This window comes from Entelurus aequoreus, linkage group LG22, assembly GCF_033978785.1.
Source record: "Entelurus aequoreus isolate RoL-2023_Sb linkage group LG22, RoL_Eaeq_v1.1, whole genome shotgun sequence".
NCBI classification, from domain to species: Eukaryota; Metazoa; Chordata; class Actinopteri; order Syngnathiformes; family Syngnathidae; genus Entelurus; species Entelurus aequoreus.
Window position 1 is genome coordinate 11,709,538 of NC_084752.1, and position 19,253 is coordinate 11,728,790.

The 19,253-nt window shown below is 36.6% G+C and overlaps 1 protein-coding gene across 9 annotated transcripts in view; it reads left to right on the forward strand.

Annotated features, from left to right (window-relative positions):
* The window catches only part of pecam1b (platelet and endothelial cell adhesion molecule 1b), a 79,095-nt gene that overhangs the window by 51,093 nt on the left and 8,749 nt on the right, over positions 1-19,253 (forward strand). For 3 of the 9 annotated variants that reach the window (XM_062033637.1, XM_062033638.1, XM_062033639.1), the window contains 3 exons: positions 11,138-11,191; positions 16,682-16,771; positions 17,090-17,158. In XM_062033637.1, the coding sequence (XP_061889621.1) occupies positions 11,138-11,191; positions 16,682-16,771; positions 17,090-17,158 (213 nt within the window). Of the gene's footprint in view, positions 1-3,038; positions 3,455-11,137; positions 11,192-16,681; positions 16,772-17,089; positions 17,159-19,253 lie in introns of those variants that run through there. The other 6 variants (XM_062033640.1, XM_062033644.1, XM_062033642.1 and 3 more) reach the window with 3 other exon arrangements.

The window sequence follows — 19,253 nt, forward strand, 5'->3', positions numbered from 1 at the left end:
AATGATTTGATTTTCTCTAAAAAGGCTCAAAAAATGTATACTTACTAATTAATAATAACAGTTTTGTTTTAAACGTCCGTCCATCCATCCATCCATTTTACAATATAATTACAACACTTTATGTACATATTTATATACAGATTTGAACAATAAGTTATTCACTGAAATATATTTATTAATTGTGGTTCTTACAAAAAATATATCTTATAAAATATAAAAGCTAAAATGTCTCAAAGCTCTGCCCCTTTATTTAGTGCATATTAAATAATTTAACTTTAGCCTACTACTACAACCATATTATTTACCAGCAACATAAAGTGAAACAGAGGCAGAGGTGTCCTGCCACAGTCAGTAACAAATAAACAGAAAACAGTAGTGGTGGTAGATAGACACAGAGCTTCATCAAACATCTGATCCACTGAACAAAGAGCTCCAAAAATCTTGAACTTTAGACTGCCGTCAGTTTTACTCCCTACACTTAACCATGTGTTTCCTACTGCCTGCAGACTTTGCACCCTTTGTTATATACACATGTTGTGTTTCTAATATAAATACATTTAATAAAGTCAAATACAAATAAGGCAACAAGAGAAGTATCCTACACTTCTCTTTTGTAAAGTAAATCTGAACTGCCGATATGGGCATCTACATCAACTATATGATTTGCCTGAGAAGCTGGATTTATTATTAATTTATTTATTTATTTTTTTATTTGTGGCGGACGTAATTCTTTCGTGGTGGGCCGCCACAAATAAATGAATGTGTGGGAAACTCTGTACTCCATTTACATTTTGTAACTTGAATATTAACCAAGTATGAGTGATTATTATAAGCGCTAACGTTAAGGACCTGCATTTAGCAGCGCATTGATCAGAAAGAGGTGACTTCCTTATGCTGATGTATTGACTTCATCAGTTGGTGAGTTTGTGAAAATTAATCCGAGATTATAAATCCCGCCTCTCACCTTAATAGTGAAATTATGTCGATTTAAATTGAGAAGTTGGTGCACTTTGGCAGCCAATTTAGAATCATTTTTCATCCAAATGTGAGAGCAGACATTGTACAGTAAGTGATGTTTTATTCTCTTTGTTGGCTCTCATGAAGTCTGCAGTGAGTAAAAATCAGTGATGACGTCAAAGGAAAAAGCAAACGTTGTGATGTGTTTGTGAAATGAATGTGCCGCCGTATGCTAAAAATGAGCAAAATACATAAATATTACATATATTGTACATATACATATATTTTTACAGCGTGTAAATAAAACCTTAATGGAGGTGTTTAGATATTTTTTAAGAGCTTTATAGCCAGACCAGAGCGGCTCCCATATGCTCCATTGTAAGCAAACTTTTGCTCGCATTTATTAACGAGTTAGAATGCATACAAAAATAAAAACATATCAAATCAACTTTATTTATAAAGCACATTTAAAATTTATCACAGGGGTAGCCAGAGTGCTGTACAATGGGCAGGTTAAAAGATAATACGAGTACCGAGCAAACACAACACAACACAAACAGAACACGATTAAAAAAAACAAAAATAAATAAATAAAATAAATAACACATACAAACAGGTTCACAGCAGGTGTATTATGGGGCGCCATTGCAGGATGGATATCACTCAGTGTTAAAAGCCATGGAACAAAAGTATGTTTTTAAGAGAGATTTAAAAACAGGAAGAGAGGAGGCCTGTCTAACACTCAGAGGTAGGTCGTTCCAGAGCTTGGGAGCAGCAGCGGCGAAAGCTCTGTCACCTCTAAGCTTCAGCCTTGTGTCAGGGACCGTTCTTGTCTTGCATGAGGATGGTGAATAAGAGGCAAAATTCCCCCCAAAATGTGTTGTTCCCCTTTAAAACTCATATTCAAACTTTTGTGCAAAGTTTAAGTATATTATGGCAATTTTTATTTGGAATTTTTGAGAGCTGCTTCTGGGTCTGTTGACGATTTGAAAATAATATTAAAACAATGTGGTTTTGAAGTTTAAAAAAAAAAAATCAGCTGCATTGCACAACAATATATGCAAATATATATATATATATATATATATATATATATATATATATATATATATATATATATATATATACACATATATGCATATATATACATATATGCATATATACATATATGCATATATATACACATATATGCATATATATACACATATATGCATATATATGCATATGTATATATGCATGTATATGCATATGTATATATATATGCATATATATACACACATATATATATATGCATATATATAAATATATATATATATATATATATATATATATATATATATATATATGCATATATATACATATGCATACATGCATATATACATATGCATATATATGCATATATGTGTATATATATATGTATATATGCATGTATATATATATATATATATACGCATATATATATATATATATATACACATATATATATATGCATATATATATATATATATATATATATATGCATATATATATATACACATATATATATATATATATATATATGTGTGTGTGTGTGTGTGTGTGTGGGAAAAAATCACAAGACTATTTCATCTCTACAGGCCTGTTTCATGAGGGTTTCCTCAATCATCAGGAGATTTCTCCTGATGATTGAGGAAACCCTCATGAAACAGGCCTGTAGAGATGAAATAGTCTTGTGATTTTTTCCCACACACACATATTACGCTCTACCACGGTATCGAGCACTATTTTTTTGGATAATCTAATCAAGACATATATATATATATATGTGTATATATATATATATATATATATGTGTATATATATATATATATATATATATATATATATATATATATATATATATATATATATATATATATATATATATATATATATATATATATATATATGCATGTTTGCCTACTGTATGTGTCCAGACTTCAGGGACACGCTGTGCTAAGTGCACACCTACAACAGACAGTTGGCAGGTGTTTCTGCAAGCGGCTAGAAATGATTGATACATCAAAGTGTGGCTTAGAGCGTCCATTATGATCTTGTTCCAGGCGGAGTGCCGCGCTATGATGGCATGGAGGGGAGGGCGACCAATGGGACACGAGCTAGCGCCGTGTCGCTGCCCACTGACATCAGCAACAGGAGCAGCTTCAGTATTCCAGCCACAGTGTAGAAACACGCTGCTTTGCCAGGGACGGGATTCACTCTTAAGAGAATCCAGTGTGTGACAAAACACCAGAGAAGGAAACAAACGAAATATCTCGCCTCCTGCTGCTCCCTCTCCCCTCCCCCTGCAATCTCCACGGCCTTTGTTTGTCCTGCCCTCCTTTGCGTCAATGTGTGTCCGCACTTACATGTTTGTGCATCATTGTTGGGTTTGCACTTTTGACCACCACTGTAGGAAATGTGTGTATATATTTTGGTTGATTCTTTGACTTGCTCAAATCATTTTAGAATAAAACTAAAGTTTTTTCTGTTTAGAAGTGTGTCGTTATTATTCTTTCGCTACAATTACTGCATCTGACAAGGATGTGTGTGTGTGGGGGGTCACTTTGATACATGTTATACATACTAAACCCAAAACCAGTGAAGTTGGCACGTTGAGTAAATGGTAAATAAAAACAGAATACAATGATTTGCTAATCCTTTTCAACTTATATTCAATTGAATAGACTGCAAAGACAAGATACTTAATGTTGTTATTTTTTGCAAATATTAGCTCATTTGGAATTTGATGCCTGCAACATGTTTCAAAAAAGCTGACGCAAGCGGCAAAAAAGACTGAGAAAGTTGAGGAATGCTCATCAAACACTTATTTGGAACATCCCACAGGTGAACAGGCTAATTGGGAACAGGTGGGTGCCATGATTGGGTATAAAAGCAGCTTCCGTGAAATGCTCAGTCATTCACAAACAAGGATGGGGCGAGGGTCACCACTTTGTCAACAAATGCGTGAGCAAATGTTCCAACAGTTTAAGAACAACATTTCTCAACCAGCTATTGCAAGGAATTTAGGGATTTCACCATCTACGGTCCGTAATATCATCAAAAGGTTCAGAGAATCTGGAGAAATCACCGCACGTAACATTGAATGCCCGTGACCTTGGATCCCTCAGGCGGTACTGCATCAAAAATCAAAATCAGTGTGTAAATGATATCACCACATGGGCTCTGGAACACTTCAGAAAACCACTGTCAGTAACTACTGTTGGTCGCTACATCTGTAAGTGCAAGTTAAAACTCTACCATGCAAAGCAAAAGCCATTTATCAACAACACCCAGAAACTCCGCCAGCTTCGCCGGACCCGAGCTCATCTAAGATGGACTGATGCAAAGTGGAAAAGCATTCCGTGGTCTGGCGAGTCCACATTTCAAATTGTTTTTGGTAACTGTGGACGTCGTGTCCTCCGGAACAAAGAGGAAAAGAACCATCCGGATTGTTATAGGCACAAAGTTGAAAAGCCAGCATCTGTGATGGTATGGGGGTGTATTAGTGTCCAAGACATGGGTAACTTACACATCTGTGAAGGCACCATTAATGCTGAAAGGTACATACAGGTTTTGGAGCAACATATGTTGCCATCCAAGCAAGGTCTTTTTCATGGACGCCCCTGCTTATTTCAGCAAGACAATGCCAAGCCACGTGTTACAACAGCATGGCTTCATAGTAAAAGAGTGCGGGTACTAGACTGGCCTGCCTGTAGTCCAGACCTGTCTCCCATTAAAAATGTGTGGCGCATTATGAAGCCTAAAATACCACAACAGAGACCCCGGACTGTTGAACAACTTAAGCTGTACATCAAGCAAGAATGGGAAAGAATTCCACCTGAAAAGCTTCAAAAATTGCCATTAAATTCTACGTTAATGATTATTTGCACACAAAAAAAAAAATCTCAGTTGGAACATTAAATATCTTGTCTTTGCAGTCCATTGAGTTGAATATAAGTTGAAAAGGATTTGCAAATCATTGTATTCTGTTTTTATTTACCATTTACACAACATGCCAACTTCACTGCTTTTGGGTTTTGTATAAAAAGAGAGTTCGTTGCTGTTTGTGCGATCATACACACTTACACCCAAACAGGAATACTAACAAACCTAACACTAAACTTCACATTAAGGAATGCACAACAGCAACTTCCTTTGCGAAACGAAACAATGGAGTCTGCTAGAAACTTCCGACGTCAACACAAAGCAGGTTTTGTTGCTTGGAGTTTGTGTAGCATGCGGAGGAAATGGAGCTCTGAATCTTTGTCGAAGATATATGAGATAACATTAGCAGCTGTGCAGGTGGTTTTACAAACTATTATGCTGAAGAAAGAACATTTAACACAAAATAAACACACTTTAAATGTGCAAAAGCGCTCTCTTTACAGCTTTTTGCTCATGAAGTCTCTCGGCGACGCACTTTGATGGTACCTCGGTTTTTGTTCGAAAAGGTTGTAAAAAGACAAAATCCTTCAAAACCGAAGCAATCGGAAATAATGAAAAGACATTTACTTCCTTCCAAAACTGTGACCACAAAACATATCTTAGAAGAAGAAGTTAAATAGGAACACGACCAGACGAGGTGCTCTTTGAAATACGGACACAAATTGAAAGTAACAGCAGACAATCTAAAGCAGTGGTCCCCAACCACCGGGCCGCGTTCCGGTACTGGTCCCTGGATCGATTGGTACCGGGCCGCACAAGAAATAAATAAAATTTAAAAAATTATTTTATTATTTTATTTTTTTTATTAAATCAACATAAAAAAACACAAGATACACTTACAATTAGTGCACCAACCCAAAAAACCTCCCTCCCCCATTCACACTCATTCACACAAAAGGGTTGTTTCTTTCTGTTATTAATATTCTGGTTCCTACATTATATATCAATGCAGTCTGCAAAGGATACAGTCCGTAAGCACGCATGATTGTATTTTTTTATGACAAAAAATAAAATAAAAATACCATACACCCCCTTTACTTTTCGATACTTTTCTAAATAAAGGGTACCACAAAAAAATTTCATTATTAAATTATAATAAACATATGTTTCTTATTGCAAGTTTGTCCTTAAATAAAATAATGAACATACAAGACAACTTGTCTTTTAGTAGTAAGTAAACAAATAAAGGCTCCTAATTTAGCTGCTGACATATGCAGTAACATATTGTGTCATTTATCATTCTATTATTTTGTCAACATTATGAAGGACAAGCTGTAAAAATGGATTATCAATCCACTTGTTCATTTACTGTTAATATTTGGTTATTTTCTGTTTTAACATGTTCTATCTACACTTCTGTTCAAATGTAATTATCACTTATTCTTCTCTTCTTTGATACTTTACATTAGTTTTGGATGATACCACAAATTTGGGTATCAATCCGATACCAAGTAGTTACAGGATCATACATTGGTCATATTCAAAGTCCTCATGTGTCCAGGGACATATTTCCTGACTTTATCAACATAATATGAATAAAAACAAGATTTTGTGATGCTAAAAAAATATCGATGTAATCATAGTAGTATCGAGTAGATACACTACTGTACTTGGTATCATTACAGTGGATGTTATGGCGTTTGTTTACATTGTGACGGCGGTGAGCTACGGTGTGTAGTGAAGCATGTTTAGCTATTCCTCGTCCTTCAGGGATGATGCTTGTAAGAAACTTACTTTATTTGTCGCCATGGAGACGAAGATTAGTTATTTAGAAGTAGCTAAAACACTGCAGACCGCGGATGGACGTTAGCCGCTAGCTAGCCAGCCATGTCTTAAAGCGCCTCTTCCTGAGGGCGTTTCAGTGTTATAACTTCACCTTTATCTTTAGTTTTTAAGTCAAAATGCGTCCGTTCTCCCTTTTCTGTCTTCACACTGTGTCTGCTTGTAAGTACTCTGTGATTGTGCGCTGCCGAACATGCTCCTCTGCTCGTAAAACCATCAATGTCATGCCCGGGAACCGCTACTTTTCAAACAGAGTATAGTACCATTTTTAATTCATTAGTACCGCGATACTATACTAGTACCGGTATACCGTACAACCGTAGTACTTACTAAAAACAAGGCAGAGGTTTTATTTAACAAGTATATTTAATATTTTGGCCACTGCAACATTACGCATAGTTTGAATATATGAAATTAAAACACTGTACTTTAATGAAGGGATTCTTTAGCATACCACTAGATGGCGCCCGCAAGCCATAGTAGTACATGTTCCACGGTTTGAGAATCACTGATTTACGCCATGGACCTTGAATAAGCCCCATCGGGTTTCAGACATTTTTATTTTCAATAAAAAATACATAAATGTATATCAATGTTTGCATGTTCTTCATCAGGGGGACAAACAATTATTTTCAAAGTGACCTTAGTCCCCTCCTGGTAAAAAGGGAAAATCACACCCATGTGGGCGTGTCACCACTGAATGGTCGTGTTCAACACAAACAGAAAAAAAAAGTCAATTAGGGTATAAAAATAGTAAAATCTGCCGCATGTCGTCGATTAATCCAAGTTTATAAATTATACATTGAAGTTTATAAATCCAAAAAGTCTTAGGCTGTTTTTTATCCTACTTCCTTTTTGACATATGGTCTATACCACAGGTGTCAAAGTCAAGGCCCGGGGGCCAGACGTGGCCCGCCACTTCATTTTATTTGGCCTTGGAAATAATATGTATCAATAAAGTAATGTAACTTTTCTTACTAAATGTATTATTTCTTTCTATTTTGGGAGCAAAAAAAGAAATGTACTCCATGTAATCGCAAATGATGTTCACCTAAATATTGTCTAATTATGCAAAAATATATCATCAAACATTCAAACCATTTTTTTTAAATAGAAATAAATACTAATATTAATGATTTCAAAGCAAGTTATCCATCAAAGTGTGCAATGTAAAAGTAGCAATAGATTTCATGGTAAAATTGTGACATTTACTGTGGTTTTTGCAGCATTTTTCTCTAAATGAAAAAACGGTGCTTTTCATTTACTGTAATAAACTGTGGTGCCGTTTTGGCATTTACAGAAATACACCGAAAAATATACAGTTGTTGATTTGTGGTTAAAAAAAAAAGTAAATTGGCAGCTCAGGTGCCAATTTTTTACTGTAAAATTGTTTTTATTTATTTATAGTAAGAAAACAAATGTAAATTTTACAGTATAATTCTGGCAACTGAGCTGCCTTTTTTTTTTTTTTTTTTTTACCATAAAAACAGCAGTTCGGTTTTTCCATTTCCAGTAATATACACTACATTTGGAGGTGAAATTATTGCCATTTACCATAAATTTAAAAAAAAAAAATCTACTAATGAAATGCATTAGAAAATAGTGTAATAATAGTATTCACTGTTAGAAGCGGTCCTCTGGGGCCAAACATAACTGCGATGTGGCCCTCAGTGAAAACCACGTAGACACCTCTGTTCTACACCAGTGTTTTTCAACCACTGTGCCGCGGCACGCCAGTGTGCCGTGAGATATTGTCTGGTGTGCCGTGGGAAATTTTGCAACTTCACCTAATTGGTCCAAAAAATTCCTCCATTTTCTACCGCCTGTCCCTTTTTGGGGTAGCTGGGATGCTGGAGCCTATCTCAGCTGCATTCGGGCGGAAGGCAGGGTACACCCTGGACAAGTCGCCACCTCATCGCATTTTTTGCAAATCAATAATTATAATGATGTGCCGTATGTAAAAGGTCCCATCCATCCATTTTCTACCGCTTGTCCCTCTTGGGGTATGTAACGCTTAAACCAAAAATGAACAAAAGGCAAGTCCCACTAGGAAAAGGCACTGAAGCATGGCTATGCAAAACAAAAGTAAAACTGAACTGGCTACAAAGTAAACAAAAACAGAATGCTGGACGACAGCAAAAACTTACAGTGTGTGGAGCAGGGAGACAGCGTCCACAAAGTACATCCGTACATGACATGACAATCAGCAGTGTCCCCACAAAGAAGGATAGCGTACGCACAACTGAAATAGTATTGATTGCCAAAACAAAGCCGGTGCGGTCAACAGCACTCAAAGGAAGGCAAACAGGAAGGGGACACCAAATTAACAGCGCAAGACAGAAACTAAAGCACTACACACAGGAAACAACAACAAACTCAAAATAAGACACAACAACCTGGTGGAGTTAAATTGTTTTACCTTTTCTGCTGGTGGTGTGCATCTGTATTTTTTTTAATGAAAAAATGTGCCTTGGCTCAAAAAAGGTTGAAAAACACTGTTCTATACCATATAATCGTAAATAGGTTGGATTATTATAATGGAGATTTTTTTTAAAAGTACTGTAGTTTCTTGTACAAATATATTTATGATGCGATTCTTTAATCTGACACTTGTTTCCACAGAATGACACGCAGGAGGACAGTAGTTTATGAAGCACAATGTTTGGCTGTGCAAATATCGAGACGGCATAAGAACATTTTTGTCCAAAAAAAAAAAAACGAAAATTGAGGTACCATTGTAAGGAAAATAGTTGAATCAAATCTGCAGTGTGTCAGTTTATATTTAGTGTGTCATATTTTTTTGCCATGAAAGCTCCTTTTAAAACCATTTCATATTTTGTATACTTTAATAAGACATTCAATAAATGTTTCAATGATGTTAAATGAATTTGCTTCATTTCAAAGTGCATTTGTGCTGCACAAAATATTGCCGTGTTGAGTTATTTTCAATAAAGAATACTATATATATATATATATATATATATATATATATATACGTATATATGTATGTATGTATGGTCGTGGTCAAAAGTTGACATACACTTGTAAAGAACATAATGTCATGGCTGTCTTGAGTTTCCAATCATTTCTACAACTCTTATTTTGTTGTGATAGAGTGATTGGAGCACATACTTGTTGGTCACAAAAAACATTCATGAAGTTTGGTTGTTTTATGAATTTATTATGGGTCTACTGAAAATGTGACACAATCTGCTGGGTCAAAAGTATACATACAGCAATGTTAATATTTGCTTGCATGTCCCTTGGCAAGTTTCACTGCAATAAGATGCTTTTGGTAGCCATCCACAAGCTTCTGCTTGAATTTCTGACCACTCCTCTTGACAAAATTGGTGCAGTTCAGCTAAATGTGTTGGTTTTCTGACATGGACTTGTTTCTTCAGCATTGTCCAACACGTTTAAGTCAGGACTTTGGGAAGGCCATTCTAAAACCTTGATTCGAGCCTGATTTAGCCATTCCTTTACCACTTTTGACGTGTGTTTGGGGTCATTGTCCTGTTGGAACACCCAACTGCGCCCAAGACCCAACCTCCAGGCTGATGATTTTAGGTTGTCCTGAAGAATTTGGAGGTAATCCTTGTCCCATTTACTCTCTGTAAAGCACCAGTTCCATTGGCAGCAAAACAGGCCCAGAGCATAATACTACCACCACCGTGCTTGACGGTAGGGATGGTGCTCCTGGGATTAAAGGCAAACATATTGCTGGGTAGCTCAATTTTTGTTTCATCTGACCACAGAACTTTCCTCCAGAAGGTCTTATCTTTGTCCATGTGATGTCAGACATGACATTATGTTCTTTATAAGTGTATATGTTGTACAACTTTTGACCACGACTGTATATATATATGTATATATATGTATATATATATATGTCAATGTAACAAAAAACAAAAAAAACGTGACCTTCATAATCGTCACACATATTTGACATGAATTAGTAGAATTTAAGAGAATTAAGAGATATTCAGCATAATTCAGCACTTTATAACAGTAGTATTTGTAGTCATTTATTGATCAATTTATTAATTTTGCCGCACAGACTCCAAAAAGTACTTTATTGTTACTAACACACTTAGCCCACTCAGCCACTCAGCCGTAATGCTATATAAAGAAAAATCCTTGCAAGTCTTTGTTCAGAGATGATAAAAGCTCTTGACAAATAATGACTTGACGTCCACATGTGACCTATTGTATGTGATTTAGGGGCTTTGACTACCTAGTACAGTATTTAGTCCTATTTATTTAGACAGTATTTATTAGTCTCTTCAACTCTGTCTCACTCTGTGTGTGTGTGTGTGTGTGTGTGTGTGTGTGTGTGTGTGTGTGTGTGTGTGTGTGTGTGTGTGTGTGTGTGTGTGTGTGTGTGTGTGTGTGTGTGTGTGTGTGTGTGTGTGTGTGTGTGTGTGTGTCCACACAGGTAAGGTGGAGCGAGTGGACATCAGTGTGTGGAGTGAGCGCCCCCCCCAGGCAGGTAAGCATGTTCCACGTTCCCCCGTCATGACAACCTGATGACAGTAGGTCAGACCTGGGCAAAATAGGGCCCCGGGGGCCACATGCGGCCCATTAAGATTTTCAATCCTGCCCGCCGGACGTTCCACATCATTTTTTTAGGACCTTTAACGTCAAAACTGTAGCCGCCATTATGATGTGCAGTGCTGTTTTTAAATGACCGCGAGTCTTGAACTATAGAAAGTATTTCAACACTTTTGGGTGTTATACGCTGCAAAAAGTCAGTGTTCAAAAACAAGAAAAAAAATACAAAAATGAGGGGTATTTTATTTGAACTAAGCAAAATTATCTGCCAATAGAACAAGAAAATTTGGCTTGTCAAGACTTTCCTAAACAAGTAAAATTAGCTAACCTCAATGAACACAAAAATACCTTAAAATAAGTATTTTCTTACTAATGTCATGTCTGTGTGATCATGTTTTGTTTAAGTTATGTTCTGCTTGGTTTTGGACTCTTTTTAGTTCCTGCTTTTCACTCCCTTGTCTTGTTTCCATGGTTACCCATTAGTTTCACCTGTTCCACGTTTGGACTCATTGTGCACTCTTGTTTGTCACCTGAGCAACCCATTAGTTTTCACCTGGACTCACGCACCTGTCTTTAATTATGTCTTCACTATTTAACCCTGTAGTTGCCAGGCAGTCAGCCTGGCGACATCACACTCCTGACACTCCGTTTCATGTCCATCGTTCATGCTGCGCCTTTCGTCCGCAAGTAAGTTACTGTTTATTAAGGCCATAGTTAGCAAGTTTTGTTTTCTGTCCATAGTTTACGCCAAAGTGGTAGTTTTGTTTTTCATAGCCAAGTTTTCTACCTCCGCTGTGAGCGCCTTTTGTTTATTGTTCCTTTTGAGTGTTAAAATTAAATATGTCTTCAACTTCACGCCATGCCCGCTCCAACTTTTATTGCGTCTCGGAAAAACAAACCCGCCAAAGTCCACATCATGACAACTAATAACAACTGTACTACTATATGAGTATGTATGTTCTATTGCAGGGGTCACCAACCTTTTTGAAAGCAAGAGCTACTTCTTGGGTACTGATTAATGCAAAGGGCTACCAGTTTGATACACACTTAAATAAATTGCCAGAAATAGCCAATTTGCTCAATTTACCTTTAACTCTATGTTATTATTATTAATAATTAATGATATTTACACTTAATTGAACGATTTAAAAGTGGAGAAAACACGAAAAAAATGACAATTAAATTTTGAAACATAGTTTATCTTCAATTTTGACTCTTTAAAATTCGAAATTCAACCGAAAAAAAGAAGAGAAAAACTAGCTAATTCGAATCTTTTTGAAAAAATTCAAAAAATAATTTATGGAACATCATTAGTAATTTTTCCTGATTTAGATTAATTTTAGAATTTTGATGACATGTTTTAAATAGGTTAAAATCCAATCTACACTTTGTTAGAATATATAACAAATTGGACCAAGCTATATTTCTAACAAAGACAAATCATTATTTCTTTTAGATTTTCCAGAACAAAAATTTTAAAAGAAATTCAAAAGACTTTGAAATAAGATTGAAATTTGATTCTACAGATTTTCTAGATTTGCCAGAATATTTTTTTTTTATTTTAATCATAATAAGTTTGAAGAAATATTTCACAAATATTCTTCGTCAAAAAAACAGAAGCTAAAATGAAGAATTAAATTAAAATGTATTTATTATTCTTTACAATAAAAAAAAAAATTTACTTGAACATTGATTTTAATTGTCAGGAAAGAAGAGGAAGGAATTTAAAAGGTAAAAAGGTATATGTGTTTAAAAATCCAAAAATCATTTTTAAGGTTGTATTTTTTCTCTAAAATTGTCTTTCTGAAAGTTATAAGAAACAAAGTAAAAAAATTAATGAATTTATTTAAACAAGTGAAGACCAAGTCTTTAAAATATTTTCTTGGATTTTCAAATTCTATTTGAGTTTTGTCTCTCTTAGAATTAAAAATGTCGGGCAAAGCGAGACCAGCTTGCTAGTAAATAAATACAATTTAAAAAATAGAGGCAGCTCACTGGTAAGTGCTGCTATTTGAGCTATTTTTAGAACAGGCCAGCGGGCTACTCATCTGGTCCTTACGGGCTACCTGGTGCCCGCGGACACCGCGTTGGTGACCCCTGTTCTATTGTTCATTGAAAATAAAACGGCAAAGTCCATTTGGCCGTCATCTGTTTTAATTATGGGACACAATTGTGTCAAAGTCATGATTTTTTTTAACATGCTTGAAATAAGAAATTATTCCTTTAAAAAAGTAGTTTTATACTTGTGAGTGTTGATGACACAGCTTTGCAACAGTTGATATTCTAGTTTCAAGCATGTTTTACTCAATATGGGTCATAAAATCTCAGCTACAAGCTGTAATATCTTACTGAGATCATTTAGGACCAAAACCCTTAAAACAAGTAAAACACTAACATAAAATCTGCTTAGTGAGAAGAATTATCTTATCAGACAGAAAATAAGCAAATATAACCCTTATTTGAGATATTTCATCTTACTTAGATTTTAGTTTTTGCAGTGTAGGAGTTATTAGGGTCATCTACGTCAGTGGTCCCCAACCACCGGGCCGCAGACCAATTGGTACCGGGCCGCACAAGAAATTTAAAAAAAAATTTAAAAAGCGGTCAACGCTAGAAAATTTGTCCCACGGACCGGGGGGGGGTTAAATGTTTTTTTTTTTCTTTTTGTTTTTTTTAAATTAAATCAACATAAAAAACACAATATATACATTATATATCAATATAAATCAATACAGTCTGCAGGGATACAGTCCGCAAGCACACATGATTGTATTTCTATATGACAAAAAAAAAAAACATTTAACACACAAATGAGTCCCCTTAAACCTCTCCACCAACCTATACACCATGGGCAAGGTTAAAGAGCTCTCAAAGGACTGTTGTAGACCTGCTCAAGACTGGAATAGACTGTAGGATCGTCAACAAGGAGATTGGTGACAAAGAGGCCACTGTTGGCGTAATAATTCCTAAATGGAAGATGTATCACAGATTACATGCGAGATTGTACCTGGTGGGGTCAGGATGATTGTGAGACAGGTGAGGGAGCAGCCCATAATTACAAAACCAGTGAAGTTGGCACGTTGTGTAAATGGTAAATAAAAACAGAATACAATGATTTGAAAATCCTTTTCAACTTATATTCAATTGAATAGACTGCAAAGACAAGATATTTAATGTTCTAACTGGAAAATTTTATTTTTTGCAAATATTAGCTCATTTGGAATTTGGTGCCTGCAACATGTTTCAAAAAAACCTGGCACAAGTGGCAAAAAAGACTGAGAAAGTTGAGGAATGCTCATCAAACACTTATGTGGAACATCCCACAGGTGAACAGGCTAATTGGGAACAGGTGGGTGCCATGATTGGGTATAAAAGCAGCTTCCATGAAATGCTCAGTCATTCACAAACAAGGATGGGGTGAGGGTCACCACTTTGTCAACAAATGCGTGAGCAAATTGTCCAACAGTTTAAAAACAACATTTCTCAACCAGCTATTGCAAGGAATTTAGGGATTTCACCATCTACGGTCCGTAATATCATCAAAAGGTTCAGAGAACTTGGAGAAATCACTGCACGTAAGCGATGATATTACGGACCTTGGATCCATCAGGCGGTACTGCATCAAAAAGCGACATCAGTGTGTAAAGGATATCACCACATGGGCTCAGGAACACTTCAGAAAACCGCTGCCAGTAACTACAGTTGGTCGCTACATCTGTAAGTGCAAGTTAAAACTCTACTATGCAAAGCCAAAGCGAGTCCACATTACAAATTGTTTTGGTAACTGGACGTCGTGTCCTCCGGACCAAAGAGGAAAATAATCATCCTTATTGTTATAGGCGCAAAGTTGAAAAGCCAGCATCTGTGATGGTATGGGGGTGTATTAGTGTCCAAGGCATGGGTAACTTACACATCTGTGAAGGCACCATCAATGCTGAAAGGTACCAAAAAGGTTTTGGAGCAACATATGTTGCCATCCATACAATGTCTTTTATATGGACGCCCCTGCTTATTTCGGCAAGACAATGCTAAGCCACATTCTGCACGTGTTACAACAGCGTGGCTTCGTAGTAAAAGAGTGCGGGTACTAGACTGGCCTGCCTGTAGTTCAGACCTGTCTCCCATTGAAAATGTGTGGCGCATTATGAAGCCTAAAATACCACAACTGAGACCCCGGACTGTTGAACAACTTAAGGTTTACAGTTTGATAATCAACACCTGAATGGTTCAGACATGGCTTGGGAGAATGTGATGAGGTCACATGACACCAACATTGAGGTCCCTGGCATCAAGTTGACTTAGAGCAGAGGTGTCCAGTGCGGCCCGGGGGCCATTTGCGGCCCGCAGCTAATCGTTTACCGGCCCCCACACATTCTGCAAAAATTGCAAAATTGATAGTATTGCAAAACTTAAAAAAAACTTATAAAAAACGTGGAATGAGGTGAAATCTAACGAGAAAAAGTTGCAATGTTGACACAAAGCTGCCATGCAGGCTGTTTTTTTCTTCTTTTGTCTTTGTTTATTTTTCTTTTTTTTGCCATTGCTCGAAAAAAAAAAAAGACAAAAAATCTCTGTTACAATGAATTATTACTTAAAAAATGTCACTTTAAAATGTTTTATGTGGAAAAAATATTGCATATATTGTGTGGTTGCCATAAAAAAACATCAAAGTTTTATTTGACAAAAGAGCATAATAGAAACAAAATAATAGTTCAAACGTAAAATCGACAGATATATCTGAAGTTGATCTCGTAATTTAAGTGTTAAAAGTAAAAAAAAAAAAAAAGTATCACTTTATGAGTGGGGGACCTTTTGGATCCATAATATATTTAGTGGGATTTTATTTAACATTTCACTGTGATTACTCAAAAATATTAAAGAATTAAAATCAATGGTGTCCTGCATTATTGATCTTTCAGGGTTCTAATTACTAAATACTGCATATTTCAGATTTACTATAAAAAACAAAGTTGTCTTTGACAGAAAAGGCATAAAACCTTCTTTTTTTTTTTTTTTACTTTATATCAACCTGAAGTTGATAGAGATTTACTGTAAATGATAAATAAAAAATAATAATAATTTGACTTATTTTTTACATTTTAATGACTGAGATCCTTTATGGTCCCTAAAGGTTAAAAAAAAAAAAAAAAAAAAATACATATATTTTGTTAAGGTCTGAATGCTTACATTTTCCCGTGTGCGGCCCTCAGTGGAAAAAGTTTGGACACCCCTGACTTGGAGTGATTGAATAGTGAATATGATCCAACAACATCCCTACTGTCTAACATGGAGGGGAAAACATTCTACTTTGGGGATGTTTCTCTGACCAAACTCCCTCCTGAGATGTTTGCAACCTTGCTGACCTCTGTTTCAAAAAAGTGATGGCTAAGCGTGCAGTTTTGTCTTCATGTTCTTCATGTGTCTTCAGCACACGAGGAGGAGAGCAGCATGGTGTCCAACGAGCCGGACGTGGAATACACGGAGGTGGTGCATCCTCAGCAGGGGGACAACGCCAGAGGTAACAAGTCTGCAAAGTCTGCCCCTCCCCTTATAATGTCTCCTCGCCACAAACATTCCTTCATTGATAAGAGAGCAACACTTCCTGTGAGGCGCCTAATGAGTCCTAATCAAGGCATCTCCAGGTAGTCACGTTGGGATAACTGCTGTTTGGATGCAGTAAACAGGAAGGGTTGAGCTAATTGCTGGGCTGCATTCATGTCGTGTGAGCTGGACAGCTAAACGGTTATGACTTTGTGTGCGTGGAATGAAACCTTGCCTTTTGATGTCAAAATGTGTTGATATTTGCTTTTTTTTTTTTTTTTTTTTTTTTTTGCAGCAGTAGCAGCAGTTCCGCTGCGGAAAGGCACTGAAACAGTTTACAGCGAACTCCAGAAGTCTGCACTCGGTGAGTTAAATTCTAACTTACCGTGTTTTCCGGACCATAGGGCGCACCGGATTATAAGGCGCACTGCTGATGAGCGGGTCTAGTCAGGTCTATTTTCATACAAAAGGATTATAGGGCGCATTAAAGGAGTCATATTATTATAATATTTTTCTAAATGTAAAACACTTCCTTGTGGTCTACATAACATGTGATGGTGGTTCTTTGGTCCAAATGTTGCATAGATGATGTTTTACAGATCATCTTCAAGTCGCTTTCTGACAGTCGCTTCAGGATGCGCCGTTTTGTGGGCGGTCTTATTTATGTGTAGTCTATAAGCTTCTTCTTTTTCTCTATCTTCTTGTTATGGGACATTCATCCTCTGCTGTTGCCATTTCTAATATAAAGTAGTGTAAAGTTCTTACTTATATCTGTCAGTAAACTCGCCATGAAAGCGCTAAAACATACCGGTGTAGTGAGTTTACATTATTCACCCAAGGAACTTTAGTTATTAGAGAGTTCCAGTCAGACGGTTTTTCACGGGACACATTTCCGGCGTTGTTGTTGCACTAGTGAGCCACGGATGAGGAGATGCTGCTCCTTTGTTGATTGAAGTAAAGTCTGAATGTCATTAAAACAGTTAGCGCCATCTTTTGACACTTCTTCCACTCCCGTCCTTGCACGCTACACCGCTACAACAAAGATGACGGGGAGAAGACGCTGTCGAAGGTGAGCCGCGTAAATAAGACCGCCCACAAAACGGCGCATCCTGAAGCGACTGTCAGAAAGTGACTTAAAGATGATCTGTAAAACATCATCTATGCAACATTTTGACCAAACAACCACCATCACATGTTATGTAGACCAGTGTTTTTCAACCACTGTGCCGCGGCACACTAGTGTGCCGTGAGATACAGTCTGGTGTGCCGTGGGAGATGATCTCATTTCACCTATTTGGGTTAAAAATATTTTTTGCAAAGCAGTAATTATAATCTGCAAATGATGTGTTGTTGTTGAGTGTCGGTGCTGTCTAGAGCTCGGCAGAGTAACCGTGTAATACTCTTCCATATCAGTAGGTGGCAGCCGGTAGCTAATTGCTTTGTAGATGTTTGAAACAGCGGGAGGCAGGGTGCAGGTAAAAAGGTGTCTAATGCTTAAACCAAAAATAAACAAAAGGTGAGTGCCCCTAAGAAAAGGCATTGAAGCCTAGGGAAGGCTGTGCAGAACGAAACTAAAACTGAACTGGCTACAAAGTAAACAAAAACAGAATGCTGGACGACAGCAAAGACTTACTGTGGAGCAAAGACGGCGTCCACAATGTACATCCGAACATGACATGACAATCAACAATGTCCCCACAGAGAAGGATAAAAACAACTGAAATATTCTTGACTGCTAAAACAAAGTAGATGCGGGAAATATCGCTCAAAGGAAGACATGAAACTGCTACAGGAAAATACCAAAAAAAAGAGAAAAAGCCACCAAAATAGGAGCGCAAGACAAGAACTAAAACACTACATACAGGAAAACAGCAATAAACTCCAAATAAGTCAGGGTGTGATGTGACAGTTGGTGACAGTACACCTACTATGAGACAAGAGCTATAGTGATGCATGCTTGGTTATGGTTTGAATTCATATCCAACAATTGCGACAACGACTTTTTACTGTCAACTGAGTTTCGTTTTGTAATGATTTCTGCTGGTGGTGGTTTTCCTATAATCCGGTACGCTTTATATATGAAAAAAGATCAAAAATAGACCATTCATCGGCAGTGCGCCTTATAATACGGTATTTATTATATTTCATCTTTCTGAACATAGTTTTGGTGTTGTACAGTACAAATTACACAGGTGGAATTTTCATTGTCAATCATACTGTTGGATGTCAGTTGTCATTCTAATAGTGCACCCTAAGATTAAAGGGATCCAAGCAAAAACTGAAAAAAACTGAATTTCCGTTAGGTGACTGAAATATAATTGAAGTAGGTCGAAATAAAAATGTAATGACCCGTGTGCAGCAGTTCAAAGGTAAACGATGGACAGTTCTGATGGAGGACAAATGTACGCCAACCGACTAAAGTGACCATATCCTGTTACTGCTGGCAGGAACTTCCTGTT